Source organism: Tasmannia lanceolata, unplaced genomic scaffold, assembly GCF_043159265.1.
Source record: "Tasmannia lanceolata isolate RefF3 unplaced genomic scaffold, GAP_Taslan_0.1 ptg000015l, whole genome shotgun sequence".
Taxonomy (NCBI): Eukaryota; Viridiplantae; Streptophyta; class Magnoliopsida; order Canellales; family Winteraceae; genus Tasmannia; species Tasmannia lanceolata.
The window spans coordinates 29,254,201-29,278,649 of NW_027518692.1; the positions used below are offsets into that span (position 1 = coordinate 29,254,201).

The 24,449-nt window shown below is 37.4% G+C and overlaps 1 protein-coding gene and 1 long non-coding RNA gene across 2 annotated transcripts; both read right to left on the bottom strand.

The window, feature by feature from the left end:
* Nucleotides 1–2,020: 2,020 nt before the first annotated feature.
* LOC143846159 (ferrochelatase-1, chloroplastic-like) lies at nucleotides 2,021–11,174 on the bottom strand. Its single transcript, XM_077354576.1, has 10 exons — nucleotides 11,043–11,174; nucleotides 9,963–10,072; nucleotides 9,299–9,647; nucleotides 8,925–9,068; nucleotides 8,728–8,829; nucleotides 7,047–7,150; nucleotides 6,834–6,960; nucleotides 5,651–5,803; nucleotides 4,575–4,675; nucleotides 2,021–2,579 (listed from the first exon to the last, which is right to left on the bottom strand). Exons 2-10 carry the CDS (start codon nucleotides 10,040–10,042, stop codon nucleotides 2,264–2,266), a joined length of 1,476 nt encoding a protein of 491 aa, XP_077210691.1. The 5' UTR covers nucleotides 10,043–10,072; nucleotides 11,043–11,174; the 3' UTR covers nucleotides 2,021–2,263.
* A 4,298-nt stretch (nucleotides 11,175–15,472) lies between these two features.
* On the bottom strand, nucleotides 15,473–20,230 carry LOC143846069 (uncharacterized). The gene is made up of 2 exons (XR_013234638.1): nucleotides 20,013–20,230; nucleotides 15,473–16,214 (listed from the first exon to the last, which is right to left on the bottom strand). It is a non-coding gene; the product is annotated as an uncharacterized LOC143846069 (long non-coding RNA).
* Between the last annotated feature and the right edge of the window lie 4,219 nt (nucleotides 20,231–24,449).

The following is a 24,449-nucleotide window of genomic DNA, read 5'->3' on the forward strand; positions in this document are numbered from 1 at the left end:
TTAGCAGCCAGATTCAATAATAATAGAAAAAGGGAAATGATATCAGCACTTCAACGTTTTGATATCGACGCTCTCCTTTCTTGTCTTAGTATTAAATGGGCTTGTGAGAGCTTCTTGGGAACTGTAATAACCTGTTTACAGCCTTTTAAATACTAAAGGACAAGCTAGTAGAGCATGATATCAAAACATTAGAGTATTGATATCATTTCCCTAAAATGCTCTTTACTGATCATCCAAACAGACCCGAATACCAGAAATTGTTACGTACCCAAGATTAGCTAGAAGATCTTCTTGATTTCCTTAGTAGTAGATTTCCTTATTTCTTGCTATAGCTAGGATATTCCCCTTAATATTAGTTTCCTTTTATTATTATCTTGTTTCCTAAGTATCCTTTAGGATTTGGGAAGTTTGGATTGTTTCCTGATTAGTAGAAATGCTAATTCTATGAGTATGTAATCTCTTTCTTTTTAACGTATGAATGGAAAAGCAAGAACTGTTTTAGGAGATTTGGCCATCTCGAATAGGCCTACATTGTTTCTTTCTCTCTTATTTTTACTTTTATCCAAGGGGTCGTATCATCTGGTATCAGAGCTATGGCTAATGAAAGTCATGCCACCCGAAACCAGCGGATAGAGGCAGAGATTCGATCTCTTAAGGAAGGCTATGAAGCACACGGACGTATTCTTGAAGATATTCTAAAGAAATTGACGGCCTTAGATGCAACATGCCAAAGTTTAGTCGCATCAAAGGTTCAGGACGAATTGGATGATGCCCCTGTAGCACTGCAACTAAATCAAGGAAATCTTAAAGATGTGCAGACACATCTCCGTACCCTCCGTCTAGAATTTCCTAGATTTGACGGATCCGATCCAGCCGGGTGGGTTTTTAGTGCTGAACAATTTCAAATGTTCAATAAAATACCCGATGAGCGTATGGTAGATTTGGCATCGATCCACCTTCCTGGGGATGCAATACCATGGTTTTGTTGGATAGAGAAGACCATCGGTGTAATGGCATGGTCACAATTCAAGCATGCTTTATGTGCTCGGTTTGGGCTGCCTATATGCGCATTTTCAAAATTACAGTGGCACTCCATTGCCGATTAACTCGAATTCTATGGGGAAGCAACGATCCAGGAGGAGCACTATCAAAATTAGAACAAACGGTATCTTTTCGGGAATATTAGTCGGATTTTGAGCGTTTGGTCAACCGAACCGTACGATTACCCGAATCATTCTTAATCGAATGTTTTATTTCGGGCTTCATGAAGATATTCGGGCCGGCGTTAAAATGTTTCAACCGATTACTCTCCAGCATGCATCCCAACTAGCCTTGTTACATGAGGAATTATCTCTAGCTAGTCCCCCCCCCCCCCCCCCCCCCCCCCCCAAACTACCAAAATGATCGACGTCTACTTCTGCGGCGGTTGCCCTCATGAAGGAAGGACCATTACCAGCAAAAAAATTAACACCTACCGAAATGATCGAGCGGCGCAAGAAAGGGTTATGCTATAATTGCAATGAGAAGTATAGCTCACTCCATCAATGTCGAGGACAGTTGGCGATATTAGAAAGATTTGGATTTGAAAACGAGGAAGAAGAAATAATAAAAGTAGAAGGATCTTAGTCCTTGAGGACAAGGACTCTTAAGAGGAAGGGAATGTTACGTACCCAAGATTAGCTGGAAGATCTTCTTGATTTCCTTAGTAGTAGATTTCCTTATTTCTTGTTATAGCTAGGATATTCCCCTTAATATTAGTTCCCTTTTATTATTATCTTGTTTCCTAAGTATCCTTTAGGATTTGAGAAGTTTGGATTGTTTCCTAAATAGTAGAAATGCTAATTCTATAAGTAAGTAATCTCTTTCTTTTTAACGTATGAATGGAAAAGCAATGACTGTTTTAGGAGATTTGGCCATCTCGAATAGGCCTACATTGTTTCTTTCTCTCTTATTTTTACTTTTATCCAAGGGGTCGTAGCCTAGTAGCTAAACGGCTGTTTTACAGAGAAATTACAGTGGATATGCCAAGGACCATTATGTTATGCTATAAATTCAGGCAAAATATGTTTTACAGATAGAAATTATAGGGACTTTTATGCATACTCATTCATAGGAAAAAATGACAGCTAAAACAGTTGTCCTCATTACAATGGTAAATTTTCCTCACTCAAGGATGACATTCACCCTCTTCCCTTGTGATTTTCCAACTCAGTAACTTTTACTACGAAAGAAACAATTTGAGGTGTGGGTTGCCTAAGAATTCCTAGTGTAGGTAATTCTTGAATGCTGAGACCAGTCCTGGGGATAACAGCAAAACAAATGCTAGAATTGAACCAAAAAACAAATTGATCAAATATCTCACTGGATCGGCGTCGGCTTCTCCAGACATGTCTGTCGCTGTTGACATAGCTGTTGCAGAAGGTAGAGCTTCGATCACAGCGTCTGCTAAATCTGAGATGAAGGAAGAAGTGCAACCCAGAGCCGGCACCCTACCCCAGTTCTCAATGCCAGATTCGAGAGCCAACTCTTTGTACTCCATATCAATCTCTTCCAGGGTCTCTATATGCTCGCTCACGAAGCTAGAGTTCGAAACAGGGCAGTGTCAGAAATCTTCCAAGTCAAAAGTAAAATATGCAATCTTGTCCAAATATAGATGCAATACAAGGTACACCAGAAATGAATAAAGAGAAGTGATAAAGGTCGGCACTGGATTTTGGTATTGTGCAACACTACAAACTTAAATCCTATGTTGCATCAATATGGGTACACGTGCTGGAATCTAACACAGCTATTGATTGTCGAATTCAACAAACCTCAAAAAGAAAGATTCGTAGATTCGACAAAATATTTTAATAAATTATCAATTTTGAATTTTTTATGTAATATGGTTATAACAAGGAATATATTAAAAAAATTTAATGGGTTGAGTACATATAATGTTTTATTTTCTTATAAAAAAACTTACTGTTAGGATGTTTTAGACTAAGAAATACGTTAATTGTAAAGTTGTGGTAGTAATATTAAGAACAAAACAGATAAAAGAGATTTAGAAGTATTGCGATGAATACTGAAGCAATGGAATCCAACACGTGCCCGACACGGGTAGTTCACCCATTCGTAAGAATCCGTGTAACATGGATCAAATCTTGATCAAACAGTTTATCAGTTGTGTGTGTTACCACCTGATAACTGATCAATGAGGAGCCCCTCCTACCCAATCGAATGAAAGTTCTGACACATGATGATATCAACTAAAGAAATTAAGCCAAGTTCAATTGCCCGTGTTAATTCCCTATAAATGAAAGTTAACTAAAATATCTGAAGGAGAGCTCAACCATGGATTTAAAGCCAGATGGAATAGACAGAGCCCCGGTCAAGCCATGGATCACTCAGTTCCATAGGGAGAAATAGAGTCTCTTTTTCCTTATGTTATGTTGATAGTTTCATATGTTATGATGATGTACATTTACAAGAGTAGTCCCCCACACTTCAGTACCAGGAAATATTTAGGTTCCAAACCTTTTAACAAGAATGAAAAATTTTAAAAATAGTCCCCATCATTTTAGTACCAGGAAATGTATGGCTGGGTTTGTCAAAACTTTCATCAAGAGTTTGAGACTATTCTGGACTTGGACACTCGACCCTGTTGGATTACAGGAAAAATATTTGTGCCAGAATTTTTCTCCGTGGAGGGAAATAGTATAGTTATGGGCTTACGGCTTATATTTAGAGGAATAAATTGAACCGTGATGGTTCAAGTTTTTTTTCACCAAGTGTAATCAAACAATGGAAAAGCAGGGAAAAGTTTTTCTTTTCCAAACTTCTCCAGAAAATTCCTGCAAGCCCAAAAATATTTCTGGAAGAAATTTTTTTTCCTTTGTGCAATGTAGAGGAAAATTATATGGTTATGACTTCTTTTTTTTTTTTTTGAATAGCATGGTTATGACTTATTTATATGGATATTATCATAAATTGAAGGTTTTCTAAATAAACATGAACCACACTGGTTCAGTTTATTTCTTTTCACGTGTAATCAAACAATAGGAAAGCAAGAAATTCTGGAAACAATTTTCCTTCCCAAACTTTTTTCAGAAATTTGCAATCCAAACAGGGCCCCTAGCGTATTCCATTTAATCAAAGATGTCTTTTCCTAATTTTATGGATGCAATCGTGTTGTTCAACATTCCACTAAAAAAAATCGTGTTGTTCAATGTTCACTCAAAAATCCTGAAGCACTTTCATTTGTCGATACATAAGCGTGCCTTTAGAATCAAATGCCAGAGAATAAGAAGAAAAGATTCGAATTAGAATCGAAGCTATTCAAGAAAATTCCTGAAAATGATTAGAACTTAATTCTTTTCCAAAATCAATAGATATCTACTTAACCAAACAAATATTCATGACTGAGAAGCCTTCTTTTGCAAAAGAATAGCATGGGCTTAATTTTGAAAAACCAAATTTTGGAGGTCAGAATGTTCTGCCCCATAATATCAAAAAGAAATTGTTTTCTTTTTTTTTAATAATAGAAAATGTAAAGATGTTGCCTTTGAAGAGGATCAGATATAGAAACACACCTTACTGGAACAGCTAAGAGACTCTTCACACCTTTCTGGCCAAGCTCAACAATCACTTCGTCCGTATAGGGCTTCAACCACTGTACAGGTCCAACCCGGCTCTAGAAAAAGGAAATTCAATGGAGCAAGGGTTACAAAGATGTTATTAAACCGATTCCTCCTCCAATAAAATGTGGGGGCTGATTTGGATGCCCCAATGTTTTTATGTGAACACCACATATCATGCAAAATGACCAAAATACTAGCAAATCTTTCCATGTTTTCTTGATTGCATCTTCCTTTACCCCCACCCTGACATCAATGTCTAGTACTGGACACTAGCAGCAGTGACGAAATTTTCGTAATACATATACATATATGGGGCCAGTTTAAAACACTCATAACTCAAAGAACACAAGTGATTTTGATGGGGAAAGACCATGATACCCCTCCTATCACTTAAAGGACTTAAAAACACCTAAAAGACACATAAAAATTAGAATATGGGCCCAAGGATGGTCCCCATCAGAGTGCGTCAAAGGTTTGATTGGAAACGGTTTTGATTTGGGAGGCATATCATTCTCTCAATTTCTCCTTCCTCGTTTAAGCGCGCGGACACACACATATACAGAGAGAGAGAGAGAGAGAGAAAGAGAGAGAGAGAGAGAGAGAGAGAGAGAGAGAGAGAGAGAGGTTTAAGTTTTTGCAGTGGAACCACCACCACTACCATATTGGAGGTTGGCGTAAGAGTATTTGACTGACAGAAATGAACAGTGGTGCTTTCCTCACTTCTTCATTTTGGATCCAACCATTTTCTTAACTGACATAAATGAACAGTGGTGCTTTCCTCACTTCTTCATTTTGGATCCAACCATTTTCTTAACTTAAAAACCGAATGGGCGGAAACAAAATAACTGAAAGATCGACATCCTTTGGGTCATTAAGGATGGATAGGGGTCCTTGCATAAAATATCGGTGTGGAAATATAAGCACCGTTATTAGAAGCCAGATGTTTAATAAGTAGCGAAGTTGAAAATTTGAACGTCAGAAGAAAAATGGAAAGTAGAAATTAACAGCTAAAATTATAAACTGAATACCTGGTAGGCAAGAGTGTGTTCATTATCAACTCCTCTAGATTTCAACTCTTCCATGATTAAAGTGATACACTCCTCCATCTGATCTCTGTAAGGATCTCCAGCATCTTCAACATAGGTAAGTGGCACTCCATGAGCGCTGAAGAATATCACAGCCTAACATTGTACAATGAAGGTGAGCAACCCATTTGCACATTAAAACAGCACATCACTAAAAGGAATGACCAGAACAATGGTAATATCATTAACTGTTCAGTTACTATAGCACTGACTTCTTAGATCTATTCTAAAAATACTCCTGATTCTCCACACTGTCTATGCAGAATTTAAAAAAATTCTGCTTATTTGTATTGACCCCTCGGTCGCTTGTTTCTCCCTTCTCTATATTAATAAAAGCTCCCTCATTCAAAAATAAAAAATAAAAAGATCTTGTTTTTCAAAAATGTAAAATGCATAACATATTTTTGTTGAGACAAATTAAGGGAAGCTATTTTTAATTGCTTTGGTAAGTGTTAGAATATCTGGTGCACTTGAATGATCTTTTAACAAGATGTCCTTTGATAACATTCATCGATTAGAAATAAATGGCACAACTGCAAGCAATTAAATGATGCAGGTATGCTTGATCATCTTAAGCTGTTACTACTTAAATTTTGTTAGAACCATAGTCACATATATTTGCCTCAGGAATTTCTTGGGAAGTGTATATCTCGGGAGATTTTAAATTTTTTAGCTACTTTTGGGTTTATATCGGGAAACAAATGAAAAATGGAATATTTAAAACTATATGAAAATGTATAATTTAAGGAGAATATAAAAAAGATAAAGTATCATATTTTTCCCAGTAAGTGATAAAAATGGAAATATCATGATATTTTTTAAAATCTCAGAATTATTCAAACTATTGCAATTTCTAAGATATGTGTGAGTTGTGACTATGGTTGGAAACAGGCCACTACTGCGGCAAGGAATGCATGAGTTTTTTTTTTTTTTTTGAGTGCTCAGAAATCTTCTGCAAGCCAATAAAGCATGTTCATTTTCAGAGATTGCAACCAACTATGCATTCTAGGAAGGATCAAAGGTGTTCTTTTATTTATCACCTCCAAAAGCTCATACTTTTCTCACAAAGCTAAAGATCGTCACTAATCATTATTACATGCCAACTACATGCACCATGATGACCTACCTCTTCAGGCTTAGAGAAACTCTTCAATTCTTTCTCAATCAAGTCAGCCATCGACTTAATATAACCCTCACGTTGATACCATGACTGTATAATAGAAACTGGTAGTCTTGCTAAATATGAATCTTCCCTGAGAAATGGCTGAAATTCAGTAAAGTTGATCATGATGAACTAGAATATATTAACTCAGAAAGATGAAGTTTAAGAAGTGTTAACCTGAAGATGTTCTGAAGAAGACGGATGCTTGACCCACTTGTGGAGATAGAAAACTGAGGATAAAGGGGTAGCACAACAAGCTTTGTAACTTTATCCTTTTTAATCTGTCATTGAACATGCAAATACCTCAGAGATTAATAAAATGACAATTCAGGCTACCATTCAAAAAAAAAAAAACAATTCAGGCTAGGTTATCCACAGTATCAATGTATAGACAAAACAATGCCACTTCAAGATTTTGGATATATGTAACATTCCTTTTCTTTGATCTGGAAATAGAAACAGCTTCATTAAGATTAAGAAGATACTATTAACTTGCACCATGCAACTATTGTCAGTAATTATAACCGCATGAGGCCTGCTGACATGTGTTCCCAAATACCATTAGCATGCAGGAAATGCTAGGCAACCTAAGCAGCAATTCTTTGGAGACTTCTGAACCCTAGTTCATCTTTACTCAATTGACTCTTTTAAGTCCAGTTTTCCCCGTCAATTCCCCGGGTCAGTTTCTGACTAGATTGATACACATGATGATCAATGATAAGTGATAACCTTTTTGAAGTCATGCTCATCCTAATGTGGATAAGCCGTCCAAGCCATTGAGTAATTTCAGCAAGTCAACCATTTCAAGGCAAAAAAGCATTCGAGAATGACATAGATCTTCAAATACAAATAGCAAAATCTTTTAAAAAATAAAAATAAATAAAAAATAAAATCATTTAATGATCACCCTAAAACTAATCCCCTTATATCAAGTATATGTAGAGTTCCATCACATATGAATTAGAATCAAAATCAAACTTGTTTCCAAATTCTAACTAAATCTCAACCCGTAACACAGAAATTAGACGTAGAAATCAACAGCTCAAACCCCCTAAAACTCCAATTGAATCCACCTTCAAAAAGAAAGTTTTTCTAATCTAATCCAAACTTAATAACTCTATCCCAAAGATATAAGGACTTCTAAAAGGAAATTAAAAACTAAACTCCATTTTCATCACTAATATCATCACTGAACTTTAATACACATTTTCAGGCTTGAAACTGCAAAATCTGCAAAATTCATCTTGCTGTACGTTTAGAAAGACCTTGGGAAACATTCTATAGATGGCAGCCTTTTAGAAGTCTGTACATCAAATTGCAAGCCCCTTATATTCTAAGTGCACCAAAAAATAAACAGAACTCTCCAAAAGTTGGGTGTTTCTTACGAAAGGAAATCCTCAATTATCTCCATTATTGTTAAACATACCCTTGTGATAGTTCTAGGAATTTGCCAGCAATGCCAATATGCTTAGCATGTCCAAAATGGATAGTACACTAGGAGGGGGTTGAGGGGCCCAATAAGTACCCATGTTACACAAAATGCAGTCAATCCTTTGTTTTTTTTTTTAAAGTCACGGAAGAGAAATTAGAATATGAATACTCGATGAAGAGAAATATGCAAATGAACACAAATGAAGTTATACAGGCTCTGAATGAAACCCGGTATTGTTCGATGAAAGAAAACACATCTAATAATTATTTGGGAGAAGGCATTTTCATTCAGGCAAGAGATCATTCGAAAGAAGAAAGTCCAATTGGAAGCTTGGAAGTTCTTCTGTAGAGAATATCCAAGGATAAATAAACTAGGACAAAATGTTGACAAAGAAAGCATGAAACTCGTCCAACGAAATTTAGTTACCTGATGAATGGCTTCCTCGGTAAAAGGATGCCAATATCGCATCCCAACATACACATTTACAGGCATTTCCTTTGCTTCGAGGACCATTTTCAGTGCATGTCCCTGAGACAAAATATCAGAATCTGTTTAATTCATGTCTGCATACCCAAACGGATAAGCTGTAAAAAATCATGATAAAAGTTTCCTCTACTGCTCACCTGCTCATCTGTTATCCTCCTTAATGGCGAGCCACCCCCAATAGAAGCATACGCCTCTTTACTTTTTGGAGCTCTGAGAACTGAAATTAGTTGGGCCAATGGCTGTTGAAGAAACCCGAAAAGTCTGGGAAGTCTTATTATATCCTGTTGCAAATATTAGAACCATAAGATTGTTGTATGCCACCAATGCTTAGATTTCATAATTCCGAGTTCATTAGACAAATAGGACAACTAAAGGTTTGGGGTGATGAAGTCTATGACGAATGCTTTTGCCCACCAATAAATCTTGGACAACAATTAAAATTTTAAAGTGCTGAAATCGAAACAAAAGTACAATTAAATGGACTTCTGATTATGAGGATTGAACAACATACTGGATCTGCGAATAAATTGAATAAGAAAGGTTGAACATCATGAAGTGTCTCCGGTCCTCCAAGGTTAAGTAGCAGAACCCCAATCTTCTCATGTGCACAATGTGAAGCAACCCCTAAACCATTCTCACCAAGTGGGTATGCTCCAGCAGAGCAAAATGATTGCCCTACAAGCTTTCTCTTATGAACAGGCTCAGAAATATATGATCTCCCCAAAATTCCATTTTTATCAGATGACTCACATAATGAAAGGTTCCGTTTGACTGATATATCTAGATTTCGCGATTCTTCAGAAGAACAACAGCTTATGGATGCCCTAGGACCAATGAAAGAATTGGCTTGAAGGCATGGCCTGCAACAAAGACGGTCCATCAAACCTTGGTTTTGAAGAAATAGAAGTTCGGATGGAGAATCCTCAATCAGCACATTGATAAACACATCAGGTATGATTTCCAGAACAACTAAGGAAAAGATTTCAGATTAAAAAAAGAACATTTAACAATGATAATTATCAATATCACAGGGGCCATAAAAAGTATGTTATCCATAGCAACTACATGAACGGAATCAAGGACAAGCAGATGAAGTAACACAGTGAGCTTGAGCATTTAAAAAAAAACAAATGCTCATATGGTTTATGGTTAATATCTTTGTGAGCAAAACTTACGTGGCTGAATTGTGATTAGTGTCAGGAAGATGAAAACCAGAAAGCTTCACATGAGGAAATCCAGAAGCCACTGCAACCATAGTGTCAGCCTCAAATATTAAAACCTTTACCTGCAGCACGACAAACATTGTGAATTTAACCAAATGCATTACTCAAGTTGCTGGTTTCAACCATATAAGAGAAACGAAAGATAAATGTGCAGCGATCGCAATGATATATTTCAGAAGAAAATGGCATAGAAATAGGCTTTGCTAGCACACCCTGCATCTCACAACTTTTGAGCACCGGCCTGTTTGGATTGCAAGAAAATCATTTTTGACAGAAAATCTTTTCTTGGGAAAATTATTTCTGTCCACAATTTAGAGGGATAACATAATAAATTGAAGGCCCCTCTAAATAAAAATTGCATAGGATGGGTTCAAATTATCTTTTTATTTTTAGTGTGAAAAAAAGTATGAAATTTTAGAAATATTTTCCTTTCCAAAAAATTCCTGCAGTCCAAACAGGGCCTTAACCAAAAAAAAAAAAAAAAACTTAGAAAGAACAGAGGAACAAGTTAACCAATCTTTCAAGTCTGAAGTGACCATTTTACTGATTCTCTGAAGTGACCATTTTACTGATTCCTCCAAGGCAGAATCATAAAATTCCACCATGCGTGTATTGTCATCTAATGTTATGATCCCACTTTGTTGCTGGGTATATTAAAGATTTGTTTATTACCAAAAAAAAAAAGGACAACTAATAAAAATTAAAGAAAATAATAAGAAAATTCCTGTACTTTGAATATCAAAGGAAGGAATTGTAACTATAAAGAGTCCATAGAAACGAAAATTCATCACCCTAAGGACCTGTTTGCATTGGGCAAGGTCGCGCAATTGTAATAAAGAAAGAAGCAAATTCAGATCTGAATCATGCGAATAAAAGCTAACATTCATCTGAAAAACATTGATGAAGATATCCTACCCCAAATCAGATCTAATTTTAATTCCTCTCGTAGAAAAGAAACGAGAAAATCAAATCCCTAGGGGGTAAGAATACGAAACAGAGAGCTAAGAAAAGTAAATAAGTGAGGGTGAGTACCTAAGAATAATCGTAGTGGGATTGTGAGAATTCGGAGAAGAATTTGCAGAGAAGGGTTTTCTAGGGTTTTGAAGAAGAAAATGAGGATCGGAGTCAAAGCGTGGCATTATTAATTTTTTCCCTCTCTTTTCTATTAAAAGGCGGCGTGTTGTATACGTGTTACGAGAAGAAAAGGTCGTGTCTGACCAAGTTTACTGCGAAATGACGAAACTACCCTCCACGCTTTTCACGTTTATTCAAAGAGTGAACATCGTGGTGTCTGACAGTCTGACCGAGTACTGAGAGTGGAATGTGTTTGACAAAATGACGAAAATACCCTCCACCCTTTTGAGATTTTCTTCTTTTCAACATTTTGTGTCCTTCCCATGTAGGGAAAAAAAAATTGAAGTGCGAAGCCACGTTAGTGGATGATCCAAACCGGTCATTTTTGTGGACCCTAAGTTAAAAGGCCTTTCAACAAATCATGTCTATAGGATGATCCTAACCATCTAGTGTATTTAGGACTACTTGTTTTACACGAAAAGGGGGTGGCCCGAGGAAGAAAGGGGGGCAAACATATCTTAACTGAACTCAACTCAACAAAGCCTTTGTCCCATACTAGTTGGGGTCAGAAAAAATTCATGATGAAGGTGAAAGGAATCTACCCGGCTCAATCCTGGCTCTAGTTGGGTTCTTCTACGTTGACCATTTTCTTCCATTCTATCCTATCCAAGGTCATGATGTTTGTTATGTTCCTAGTTATCTAGTCTTTTCTTACAGTTTCTACTCAAGTTGTTTTTTGTCTGCTCCTACTTCTTTTAACTCCATCAATTTGGCATGAGTCGCCTCTTCTCACCGAAGCATCCAAAGACCTAAGTTAGATGTGTCCAAACCATCTAAAGGGGGGCAAACATATCATTTACCTAAATAATTCATCCTAAGGTGGGCACATACAAAAGATCTTAAATGGACAGTCTCTAGACACGCTACAGGGAGTCTAGGGTCCATGTACATATTTCGGGTCCTGATCATAGGATCCGAAAAATTATCCATCTGATTCGGACACCTAAAAAAGCCAGTGGGACATCCTAAATACAATTTTATTATATTATTTTAGTTAAATTACCTCTAATTTGCATAACATAAGTATTATTTCAAGGGTAATTTTGAAGAATTTTAGAGAATTTCTATTATTCTTGAATATCTTGGATGATTTACATTAAGCACAATGAGTGTTTTTATAGAACACTCAAATGATAAACATAGCAAGAGAATAAGGTAATTATGGAAAGACACTATCCTAATCTAATTCACTTGCCTAATCTAACCCAACCAATCTAAAATCCACCACAATCAATCTACGATTTGATTTTATTCTCTAATATGCCCCCTCAAACGTATATGGATTGGAAATCGATATACGTTTGATTACAATAGATATCCCCAAAAAGAAATGTAATTTTTTTTTATGCACATTGTTATGATTGATGTCCGCCTGTTGTTGATATTGTTGAAGATGAATCGCCGCCTATTATTGAAGAATGTGTCGCATGAAAGATGAGACGCACAGAGCCTCAAAGAACTGAATTGGACTCGAGCCGGAATGGGCAAGTCTTTAGGCCGGTTTTGAATACCGAACCTTCTGGAAATGGGTCACAATGGACTAATGCCTCGATAGGCAAAAGGATGCCTCGATGGGCGACAATGGGCCTCGATGGGCGAGACATCATAGGTCAGCAAGTATCGATACTCATGGAAATTGACTCTCTCAGGCACGAACCTCAAGGAATTGAGGCCCCTTAATTGAGTAGAGTGACTATTCCAGGCACGCACCTCGAAGAAAGGCACATCAACTGGAATAGAAAATCCAAGATTGAAATAGAAGTTGAAAGATAAAGAGAATGAAAATGAAGAGAAAAAAAAGAGAAGCGACAACTAGCGGCTTTTGATAGCAAATAGCAATTGTAGAACAAAAATGACATTGACAATTGTTCCGATGGAAGGAAAATGATGAGGCGGATATCAAATATTGGGGGTGATTTCACTTTGAACAAGAGGAAGGGGTGTGCAAATATCACGTTGGGGATACACCCTTTTTTTTCATAAGAAGAGTTGGGCACCATCAAAAGATAAACCTTCTTCAACTTTTGATCTTCTTGTTGTTTCAACGTGAGTGGAGGAAGCAAAAATAAAATGGCAGAGAATAGGGAAAGAGGGATACGTTGGATGAAGGCAAGACGAGGAAAAAAAAAAAAAGAGGAACAAGATCTAGGCTAAGGGGATCAATGTTGGTCCAGACGGACGGCCGATCTGAGAACGGAAACACTTGTGGAGAGGTCAAGCCAAGGTCGTTGGCTTTGATACCATGAAGAATTTTAGAGAATTTCTATTATTCTTGAATATCTTGGATGATTTACATTAAGCACAATGAGTGTTTTTATAAAACACTCAAATGATAAACATAGCAAGAGAATAAGGTAATTATGGAAAGACACTATCCTAATCTAATTTACTTGTCTAATCTAACCCAACCAATCTAAAATCCACCACAATCAATCTACGATTTGATTTTATTCTCTAATAAATTTAGTAAAAATAAGTCATCTATTTTTTTGAAAGATTCCAATTTTTACTAGCCATTGACTTTAAGTCCGCGTCTGTCATCTTGCGAGAATTTTAATTGCGGTCCGATTTGAAATGGACCATGACTGAAGTACAAGTAGTAGATCCGAAGAGTGAGAAGTAGAATCCGAAGAACACTCCGAATCTGATCCAACCATATAGGATTTGAAAGGATTGTGACAAAGACATGGGTAGATCCGATCTGCAGTGGATCCGTTGACACCTCTCGGGATAAGATGTTTTTTAATATTGGGGAAATCCCTAGCAGATCAAGAAGGTGCTATTTCAAATCTCTCATGCTTTACAAACAATGATTCCGGTTTTTTAATTTGCCTTTTTGGGGACATTTAAAAGGATCCCTGCGGGGAAAGACGCTCTAATTGTCAAGGTCTCAATCTTACTACTCTAAAGAATAAAATCTGGGAAATGATATATTCACCCATTTTTTTACTTGGGAATGTTGGGGTTCCATGCAAATGGACAGATCCAACATTGGAAAAGTGGCTTATAAGGACTTGGGCACCCTCTCCTTAAAGGCTAGCTTTTAAGGGTGAGTTTTACCCCGATCCCAACAGGGCAAGCAATAATAGTCATAAATACACCACAGGAGGCTGTTCCAAGAAAAAAAAGGGGCGAACGTATCACTTCCTTAAAATCTTCCTGCGTGGTAGAGAGAGGGTTTAATACTTGTTACCTATTACAGGCAATAGAGTCGACAAAGATCACTCATTTCTTCGTCTTTCTCCCTTAGATAGCGCTCCTTCTCTAGACACATGGGCGTTCATGATCCGAGCCACGCACTTATTCATCTTTTTTTATTTTAATGATACCACATATTCATCTGAAATTCTATTTTCATTTCCTATTCTTCCCTTTCTTTCTCCATCCTAAGTAGGGATCCTAAAATCTTATGTGTATGTACATGTATAAAATAAATATGGAATGCTAAATTGAAGGCTGCCCTTGTAAAAATATCGGTATAAATGCAGTTGGGTGATGCAGATCCAGTGGGAAGCCCAAGCAGCTGAGTTTTTACAGGGGTGGCTTCTTTTTAACATTCCTCTAGGAAATGATAGAAAATTTATGCAGATTTTTATTTCCACCAGTTAACTTTCCAACTTCTCCAAAAGCTTAAGCTGTTGGAGAAAGGTATTATTTATCTTTTATACTTGCTTTAACACTCCCATGCACGTGCAAGTTTTTGGAGAAGTTGGTAAGTTAACATGGTAACAGAGCCAAAGATCTCGAGTTCAAACCTCCCAGATAGCAAAAATCCACAAGCGATGGTCAGCCCAATGTATGTATTTAGGTGTTGAAGTAATTATATTTATATCACTAGCATTGTGATTATCAATTTCTTTTATAGAAAACCCCTCTTTCCGATTAGTCGTTTTGGCAAAACCATAGAAACCCGTTTTTGGGTATGTCCTTAAAAGTCCTAATAAGTGTTGAAAAACTTGTTAGCTACTTAGCTGCACAAGCTACCCATGTGGACCAGCAGATCTCCATCCAACCTTCTCTTTTGTTCCTAGGCCAATCAAAACCATGTTAATGTATAACATGGTGTATTTGTCTTTTCATAGGAACTTAACAGCTCTTCATGACTTTTCACTCTGATGAATATTCTCCCATCCATTCCTATAGCTATGATTTAAATTTCCATCAGCATTTTACAGTAGATTAATCATGGGTTTTATTAGTCATAGATTAAGAAGTGGGAGCCTTTGTTAAAACATAACAAAGCAAATGGACTAGTGAAGGAAACTAGACGTAAGATGAAAACCTATAAAGAGACGATGGTCTTGTAGCAAATAGAAAAATGAGACAAATTAAGATATAAAACCCCTCTGATCAGCCACCACATTTTATTCAGATTTCATGGAGATTGGAAGAAAGAAAGGTAGCAATGAATAACAAGAGATCATAGCTATCACAACAGATAAAAACTCCTTTGAAATGGCATTCTTGGGAAGTTCTCTTCACCTTCTCTCACTTCTCACTACAAGTCCACACAACTGACATATCAAAAGATCCATAGCAGTCATATATTACTAAAACTACAAAAGTTTTCATCGAAGTCATCAACTTTTTGTCAAATAAACTACATAAAACGAGTCATATTCCGCCTAATGTACGACCTCCTCTCCTCTTCGTCATATACCAGAAACAAACGAGCATCTCTACGTTTACGGCTGAGGTACTCCAAGGCTCTCAGCAGTACCTCTGGCTCATAACCATCAACTCCTTTAACCGCCGCCATAAGTTCAACAAGGTCAATGCCCATCGAAAACTTGTTGATCGCAGTTGCGACGTGATTCATACTATCCGTAATTTTTTTCGTAACATCGATAAATGCAGCTGTACCCTTTGTATTTCTCGCAAGGTATTTTCTGTAGTGTTCTAGGAAGAATACTGCTAAACCTGCTGCAGCAGTCACTGCTAAACCTACAGCTGTTAGAATCAACTTTTTCCTCTTTTCCTCCTTTTCCTTCTTTTCCTTGATCCGCATCAACTTTGCCCTTTTCGTAGGGTGACGAGCCATAATAACAACCAACAATGGTTTTCTGTGTACTAAACATACGCCAAGCAAGATTACAGCATGTTTTGTAAACATGTACTCTCTCAAAGATGTATTAAGAGAAAACAAAAGCAGCAAATGAATACCAAACATGAATATAAAAATGAGACACAAGTAATCATTGCATGCTAAAGAATTTATCTTTCATTCTCTGAGTCTAAAACCCAAACAATGCTAAATATGATTCTAAAACCCAATCATCTTTCTTTCTATGATGCTATAGAGGGAAAATCGGCCTCTTGACCCACTTCGAAGGGTCTGTCCTCCTTAGTGCTCAAAACACAATTTCTGGTATAAAATTCTGCATTCATTTCCAAAAGACTGTTACATGTTATTTATAATTAGAAAACCTACTTACCACTTTCTCTAAAACTCCTACCAAACCATTCTAGATAACCCTCTAAGACTCCTATCTATACCAACAACTAGAAAGCAAATCCTAGAAATTGCTAAAATCAGTATTCTTGGAAAAACCAGTACAATTAGAGAGAACCTTTAGGCTTTTGTACTCCTTTCTTTTCTGAGCTCAATTCTCTTGTAACTTTTTCCTTCTTGATTCGATCTCGATTTGCTTGTAATTTTTTCCTTTTTGATTCAATTTTCTGTTACTCAATGGCAATTCTACTAAGATTTTTCGTCGTACAATTTTGATTTTATTTTCACTTTTGTTCTAGTCTTAGTCCCACTTTGATTTGTTTCCGATTTTCCTTATTTGTTGGTTTCTTCTTCCGGAATGAAACCATTTGGAGATTTTCTTTTTTGTTTGATTTTTTATTTTCTATTTTTTTGGTTCCATCTGGTTGTGAGTTGTTTCTTTTTCTTTTCTTTTCATTTTTGGTTGATTTCGGTTGCTAGAATGTTATTATGTGGAGATTTTGGTTATGTTTGAAGGTAATTTGTTGCCAGTTTTGAGATGATTCTGTTTTGTTTGGGTTCGATTTTGAGTTCTTCTAATGTTTAGTACTTGTATTCATTTTGGTGGATTTTTTGTGATTATTGAAGACTTTTTTTTTTGTTTTCATGTGTTTTGAATGGGTCGTTTTGGTTGTTGAATATCTGTTCTTCCTTTCTCTCTGTTTTCCAAAAGGTGAATATTGAGATATCAGGTTGTTTGGAGCTTGACTTCTCTTAGCTTGTTGAGGATTTTTTGTAGAAGTAGGTTTTAGACTGAATCAGATGGTCCCGCCGTCCCGTATAGATAACTTTTTTCTTTGGTTTGGTTTTAGTTTGATTTATTTTTTGTTCTAGTCATATCTGTTGTAAGAAGGTGAGTATATGGTATTTTTTAGGTCTGTTGTGTATGATTTTATCAGTGTCTGATGATATTGAGTTCTCTTTTAGTTTTATCAATGTTTTGTTATATTCAACTGCTTCTTGTAATTAGAACTTGGTTTTTTTGTGTTAAAATCTTTGCTTGAAATGCTTTAACTGTTGCTTCTTGTTTTATTGCTTGAATAGATCAATTCTATTACTAATCGAATCGGGTTCGTAACAAGTGGTATCAAAGCAACGCATGGGTGATCCAAGGATCGGACGGTTGGAAGATGAGGTGCGTTCTCTTGCTATAGGACAAGAGAGAATGATAAAAAAAAAAGAGAGAATGATCAAGGAGATGAAGGAGATGTTTTCTGTTATGAACGCTCGGTTTGATGAGATGGCGGCTACACGTAAGCGCGGCCAGGAAGAAAGCTCCAACAACCAAAACCGTAATGGTGGAGGTAGAGCTTATGGCCCATCTGAGACTGGTGTTTCAGGTTCAATGAATTCATATCTTCCCAAGCTCAAAGAAGAAAAGGAGAAAAGGCCACAAAAGACAGCAACGTTATAAATTTCGACAAAGTAGTCGCCAGAAAATCCATCTCAACGTGTCCAACGTCATCAAGAAGATCCTCTTCCATGACCATCCGTGCGTCAAAATCTCACTCGTTCCACAAAAGCACGACAAAAGAGCTTTGATGAACAGCCCGGTCAGATCAGTTTGGAAATGGAGCTGCCTCAACCCTTGCTAACGATATACAAAATGGAGACTAATCGTAAGACGAAGAAAAGAAGAAAAGAAGCAAGAAGGGAAAAAGAAAATGATAAGGGAGAAGACTTTCGGAAAGTCTTGTACAAGAAGATCTCATTTTTCACCAACTAGCCAGCGCTTCATCTCCAACCTTGAGGAAAAAGTTGATTTCAAGGGAGGTGGAATGTTACGTGCTTATATGGCTCCCACCTGGCGTGGAATAAATTAGTTTAGATTTTAGCAATTTCTAGAATTTGCTTTCTAGTCATTGGTATGGATATGAGTCTTAGAGGGTTATCTATATTGGTTCGGTAGGAGTTTTAGAGAAAGTGGTAAGTGGGTTTGTAATTACAAATAAAATGTAAAGTCTTTTGGAAATGAAAGCAGAATTTTATTCCAGAAATTGTGTTTTGAGCACAAAGGAGGACCGACCCTTGGAGAATCTTTCAATAGATAAGTTCAATTCTCAAACAAAAACACGACAGAAGCAATCATTTTACTAAAACAATTTTTCCTCCAATTTGTTTTGTAGCTGTTTTATTGTAGGCCTTGCTTTCTATTCAATAAAGTTTATATCATCTATTCAAATAAAATTATATCCAACGAAAAATTATATGATGTGGTCTTAGTAATTTTCAACGAATTTAAGTAATTACAGACATCAATGGAGTGTACCTATCACAATAGATATGCATTTCATGAAAAATAGGCCTATTTTATGACTATTTTCTACGCTAAACTATGACATCCCCAATGTCATTACAGGTACATTAACCAAGTTCAATAATTAAGAGATCAAAATAGGCCTTATACACAGTTGGTATGGGAGCAACTAGAGTCTTCATAACTAAATAGATAGGCAACTATCGAAGTCACTATTTACAATACCAGCTCAAAGTCCAACTCACTACAATTCATGTGAAGTGAACTATAAGATTTTTAAGCAAAACCCATAACAAAATTTCACTCTACCTAAAAAATTTAATGACAAAAAGAAAATGAAGAAGAGAAGAGGAAAAGGGGAAGAAGAGAAGAGAAAAAGGGAGAGGAAAAGAAGGGAAATTAACAAAAAACCTATTTTGATCTGTTAATTATTGAACGTGGTGGTTAATGTACCGGTAATGACAAAGGGGATTTCACATAAACAATTTCATGGGTACTACACAACAAGTTACAAGAGAAATTCCAATAAATATACAGAAAAAAAAATTAGAAAAATCCAATCGCTGGTCAAGACCCAAAACATATCTTTCTCTTTATGAGTAGAGGATCTACGAGACGAATGGAAATCAACGAATGAATTCGAAGCCCTAAACTAAACAAAAATATCTGTAAAGAAACCTTATGTAGTATTTTTTTTTAAACACAAACCAAATGAAAGTAACGAAATTCGATGGTAGGGACAAATGAATGCAGGGTTCTGAAGAACCCATATACAGAAATGTATTTCTGTAATTTCAGTAATTTCTGTAAAGAACCCATACACATAAACTTATGGGTACAAGATTTCAGGAGGCCTTTTCTTATTGGGGGTTTTCTTCATTTTCAGGAAATGGAAAAATGGAGATGCTCTCTTTAATTTATTTATTTTTTTCCCAAGGGTTTCTCTTTGTTGGGACTTTCTTTATAAGAAATAAAAGGGTGTTTGATGCAAAATATGGAGAGACCCAAATCCAAAGAAGAAGAAATACAGACCCAAATCAAAACAACAAGATATGAATAACAAGCAAAAACAATAGTGAAAAGATAAAGAGAACTTATTAGGAGGAAATGGGTAAAAAACCTTTAAGCCCTTTTGTAAGCCCCTTCTTCTTCTTCTTGCTCTGGTGGTGGATTTAGGGAAGGGAAAAGAAGAGGGAAAAACAAGAGGCGAAAGGCGGGAGTTGCGAAATGAGACCTTAACCCGAAAATATAACAAAATTATAAATTCGCCCCCTTTTTCCCTTTAGGACAGCCCTCTTATGGCTACCTTTCTACACTACAAGTTGGTGTACCATGGATAAAAGGGGCAAATATATTACTCTCTTAAATAACTGCACAAGCTCAGCTTGTCTTTCCCTTGTGAATCGGCTTCTGAGAGGGTTTTTTTAGGATTTGTAGTAACTTTTGACGGGTGTTTAAATAACAAAAGACAAGATGAGTTTGTGCAAGTATTAACACACGGTAGTTCCGATATTAATTGCTTTTCAAAAGCACTTTGAAAACGTGATTCAGTTTGGAAAATAAAAAGGGGACTGAAACAACCTTTGATTTGACCCTTTTAAATTGCTTTAGGAGGATTTGAGCTCCTCCATTTGTCTTTTAGTGGACACTGCTCAAATGGTTGAAGCCCCTTTGTTTTTTTCCCCAAAACCTAATCCCGTTTTCCTAGCAGTGCTCATTGCTTTCTGTTTGTCAAAGGGCCTTGTCAAATTGTCCTATATATATATATATATATAAGTGAAATAAAATCAAATAAGAAAAATATAAAATCTCAAGTAAAGAGATGGTATCAAGTGGCTGAAAACTAGGAAAATTAAAACTATATTTTGAATAGAGTTTTTTCTTTTACTTCTATTTCAGGACTTCTCACCCTCTTCTCATCACTCATGCCCTCTCAATTCTCGCCCTATTCCACCCTCCTGCCTGTCCCCAAGTCCAACTACTAGATAAACTAAGGGGCGGTTTGGATACACAGATTTTAGAATCCTGGATTTCTTCAAAATCATAGGTGGGAGGCTCGTTCTATGATTTCTAGCCCTTCTTTCCATCAGCAAGAGAGTAGGAAATCATCCAATATTTCCAAGTTTTAGAAATCTTATGATGGAGGAGAGATTTCTAAAACCTAGATTTCTTACTTAAAATCCAAGATTCTAAGGAGAAGTGAAACGGACGGTCTCCTTCTTCTCTTGTCCACAACATACGATTTTGAGGAAATCTAAGATTCTAATGTTTTTATCTCTCTCTCTCTCTCTCTCTCTCACACACACACAGGCCCCACTAACATTCCATGAAATATTTTTTTCATGGTTGCCAAACATGCCCTGAATAGCTAATTAGCTATACACATTCGTGTTATGTGATAGCTTAAATATGTCCACAAAGGCAATGAACTCATCTGGGCAAGTTTTCCCAGGGCGATGAAGCTATTATTCCCTTTTCAAATCGGTAGCTACTTCATAGTACAGGAAAATAAACCAACAGCAAACCAGCAGACTATTGAGACTAAAGATTCTTGTACACTTTTAACTCATCAGCTTCAAATTTTCTTTGCAGGAAACAAAATTTTACATGTATAATGAGGCCAGTGCCTGAAATTCACCTCATCAACGTGGACGCTTGAACAAGTAGAAAAGCCACAAAAGGATCATCACAGGGGGGGGGGGGGGGGGCTGTAACTTTGAACCCTCTTCCCACAATCTCACCAATACAGAACCAGGCATACAATTCCAGCCAAACAGTGCCGCTATACCAATCCCATATTAATAAAAACTTGTTAACAGTATGATTTAAGGGACTGGAATCTCGTATGGAGGAAAAAAATAGTAAGGCAGAGAAACGAAAGGAGAAAAACTAATCATAATATTCCCCAAGACAATCATCAGACTCAATGAGGCAACTAATCATAAGATTTCCAAATACAATAATCTGAATCAAAGACTATGATAAAAATGAATTTTAAAAGTAAAAAAGAAAGACATTGTTGAGAAGAGTGGAATTTTTTTCATAAATAAAAAACACCTTAAAAAAGCAAAACTTACAAAAGACCATATAGGAATCCATCTGCATAACTTTCACAAGAAAATCACTAAATCATGAAACAACTTCCATGATGTGACTAGAGCTAGAAGAGGTGTGGTATGCAACTCGATGAATTGGTCAGATCAATTTCCTATTTGATGTCCTATTCATTGTGTAATTAGTTTTTTATTTTTGTGTTCTGTAATTTCGGGATTTCCCTTTCGGGTGTCCCTTCTGATTCTTTTATAATATTTGCCATTTCAAAAAAAAAAACATAGAGGAATATGAAGGTGCTCGATGAATTCAATCAGGGGGCAAATCTAATCATTATTTAAAGGCACCCTTTATCTCCCTTATTCCCAAGGACTACAAACCGATTAGTCTCAACAACAGCATTTATAAGATCAGAACGGTAACCTGTTCGTCAATGAGTGCTTGGAATCATGGAACAAGGATGGCATGTTGGATGACCCTAACATGGCAAAAGGCCAAGAGAGATGGCACTAGAGCGTGCCTATTAATGGAGAGTAGAGACCACAGATGAAGGCATGTTGGATGAGTTGGCATGCATTGTGCTAAGAAATCTAGGCAATGTGCTGCCATATTGATAAAGTTTATGATCAACGAGGCTCACTCGTTAGAGAATAGGGTCGAGCTTGCCTTAGTGACGGCAACTATGCAAGAGGCCTATTGATATGGTGGAGTTCAAATGCCAGAGAGCTACTCATAGGATCTCATGGTGAGGACTATATGTTGAATTGCATTACCCTTGGTCAAGTGGCAAGCTAAGGGAAATCATATTGACAGAGCTTTCGAATATGTGGATTGCTTACTCAGAGTGAAGGCAAACCCAGTTTCAGGTACTAGAGTAGTGTTCTTGGGGTGAAGAGGAATACCAGAGCACCAAGTCATGGAACCATGAGGGGTGAAGGTGTTTTGTTATCTTGAGGTACTAAAGATGCATCCTCAAGGTGAAAAGCTGGGTAGTGGCTGATGTACTTGGGTGGTGGTTAAGGAAATCAGTTGAGCATGCAAGATGTTCTTGGAGGACCTTCGTGTGTGCGTCATGGGAGCTTAGTTCAACATGTGATCTAGTTATGTTGTAATGGGACTGTGTGGTGAACTCATATGTTGCTTGCTAATTTGAGGTACTATAGCGGGAGAAGACCGAAAGGACTATTCAATCCGCGTGATTGGGAACTTTGGTGGCTAGTAGTGTGAGAGCTCTAATGTGTCCAGGCAAGTGTGATGTATGGTGAACGGCCTTACTCAAGTGGTCAGCATGTACCCACGAAGAACATTACTGATTGTTTGTCTGTTCAAGCAAATAGATTGGCACTTGGGTGAAATGTCGTGGAAAAACTGGTTGGGTTCCCGTAATAGGCGCATGAGCGTGTCATGGTGCCCATAGTTAACTCGTCCATGTCATCGTCAAGTCACCCAAGTTGACTCTCTTTTACCTTGGCCACATTTTGTTCGAGTCTGCATTTTGCCCTACAAAGACAATCAAAACTCATTTGAACTGAATACTCAATCACACAGCACCGAGTCGAATAGGATTTGCTTTGGCCACATTTTGGCCCACATCAGCATTTTGAAACACTGCTTCCTCTAGTCACCAACTTTACTGCCCACAACCTGTTGAGCCTAAAAGGATGAAGCAACCACTTGTGTCCATCCGGCCTCTAGCCAAGTGTCTTCAATGCCCTTCCAACTAGCCCAGTGCACCCACACCCAACCTTCTATGTAGGATCGGACTTTTGGCCTGCTCTAGATAGGGGAAAATTCCGGTCAGCTCTACTAGTCCTAGGGGGCCGGTCAAACCCTATAGTGAAGTTACAGCGGATTGCCTGCTTATTAGAGTTTGACCAGCTTCTGACTCTGCTTGCTTCTGACTCCCTATTGAGTCGTTTTACGACCTGACTTTTTTGGAGGGTCAGCAGAACATGGGAGCCAAGGATGGGCCCAATGTGCGACCTAGCTGGCTGGTTGAAAGGTTAGTGGAGACACTTGGTCACCGCACAGATGGGCATGAGTGGTTGCTTCATCCCCTTAGGCCCAACAGGTTGTGCTTAGCAGAACGGTCATGCAGGAACTTGGCATGTGCATGAGGCACAATGGGGAAGCATGATACAGCTAGTAGATACCCTAAGGGAGCTTTGGGTTTGGACTGTGAGTTATCCAAAAGGATGCTCCAGTTTCTTTGGTTGAGCATGGGAGGGCAAAAACAGTGTAGGTGGGTTGGGTTCTAAGCCGCATTGCACATACAAACCGATGTTGATGCCAACATCTAGAAGCCTTAATATTGGGGTACACCTCGTGGGCTAGGAGGACCAATGAGCCATGAGCAAGCTGGGGTGGTTTTGGCCACCCTCGCGAGATGGAGATTTTTCGGAATGGTCCATGGTGCAAGCTTGCACCTTGGATGACCAAGCTTTCGGGCTTGGCATGGCTCAAGTTATGACTCGTACCTCGGTGGATTTTGGAACCTGAACTTCGA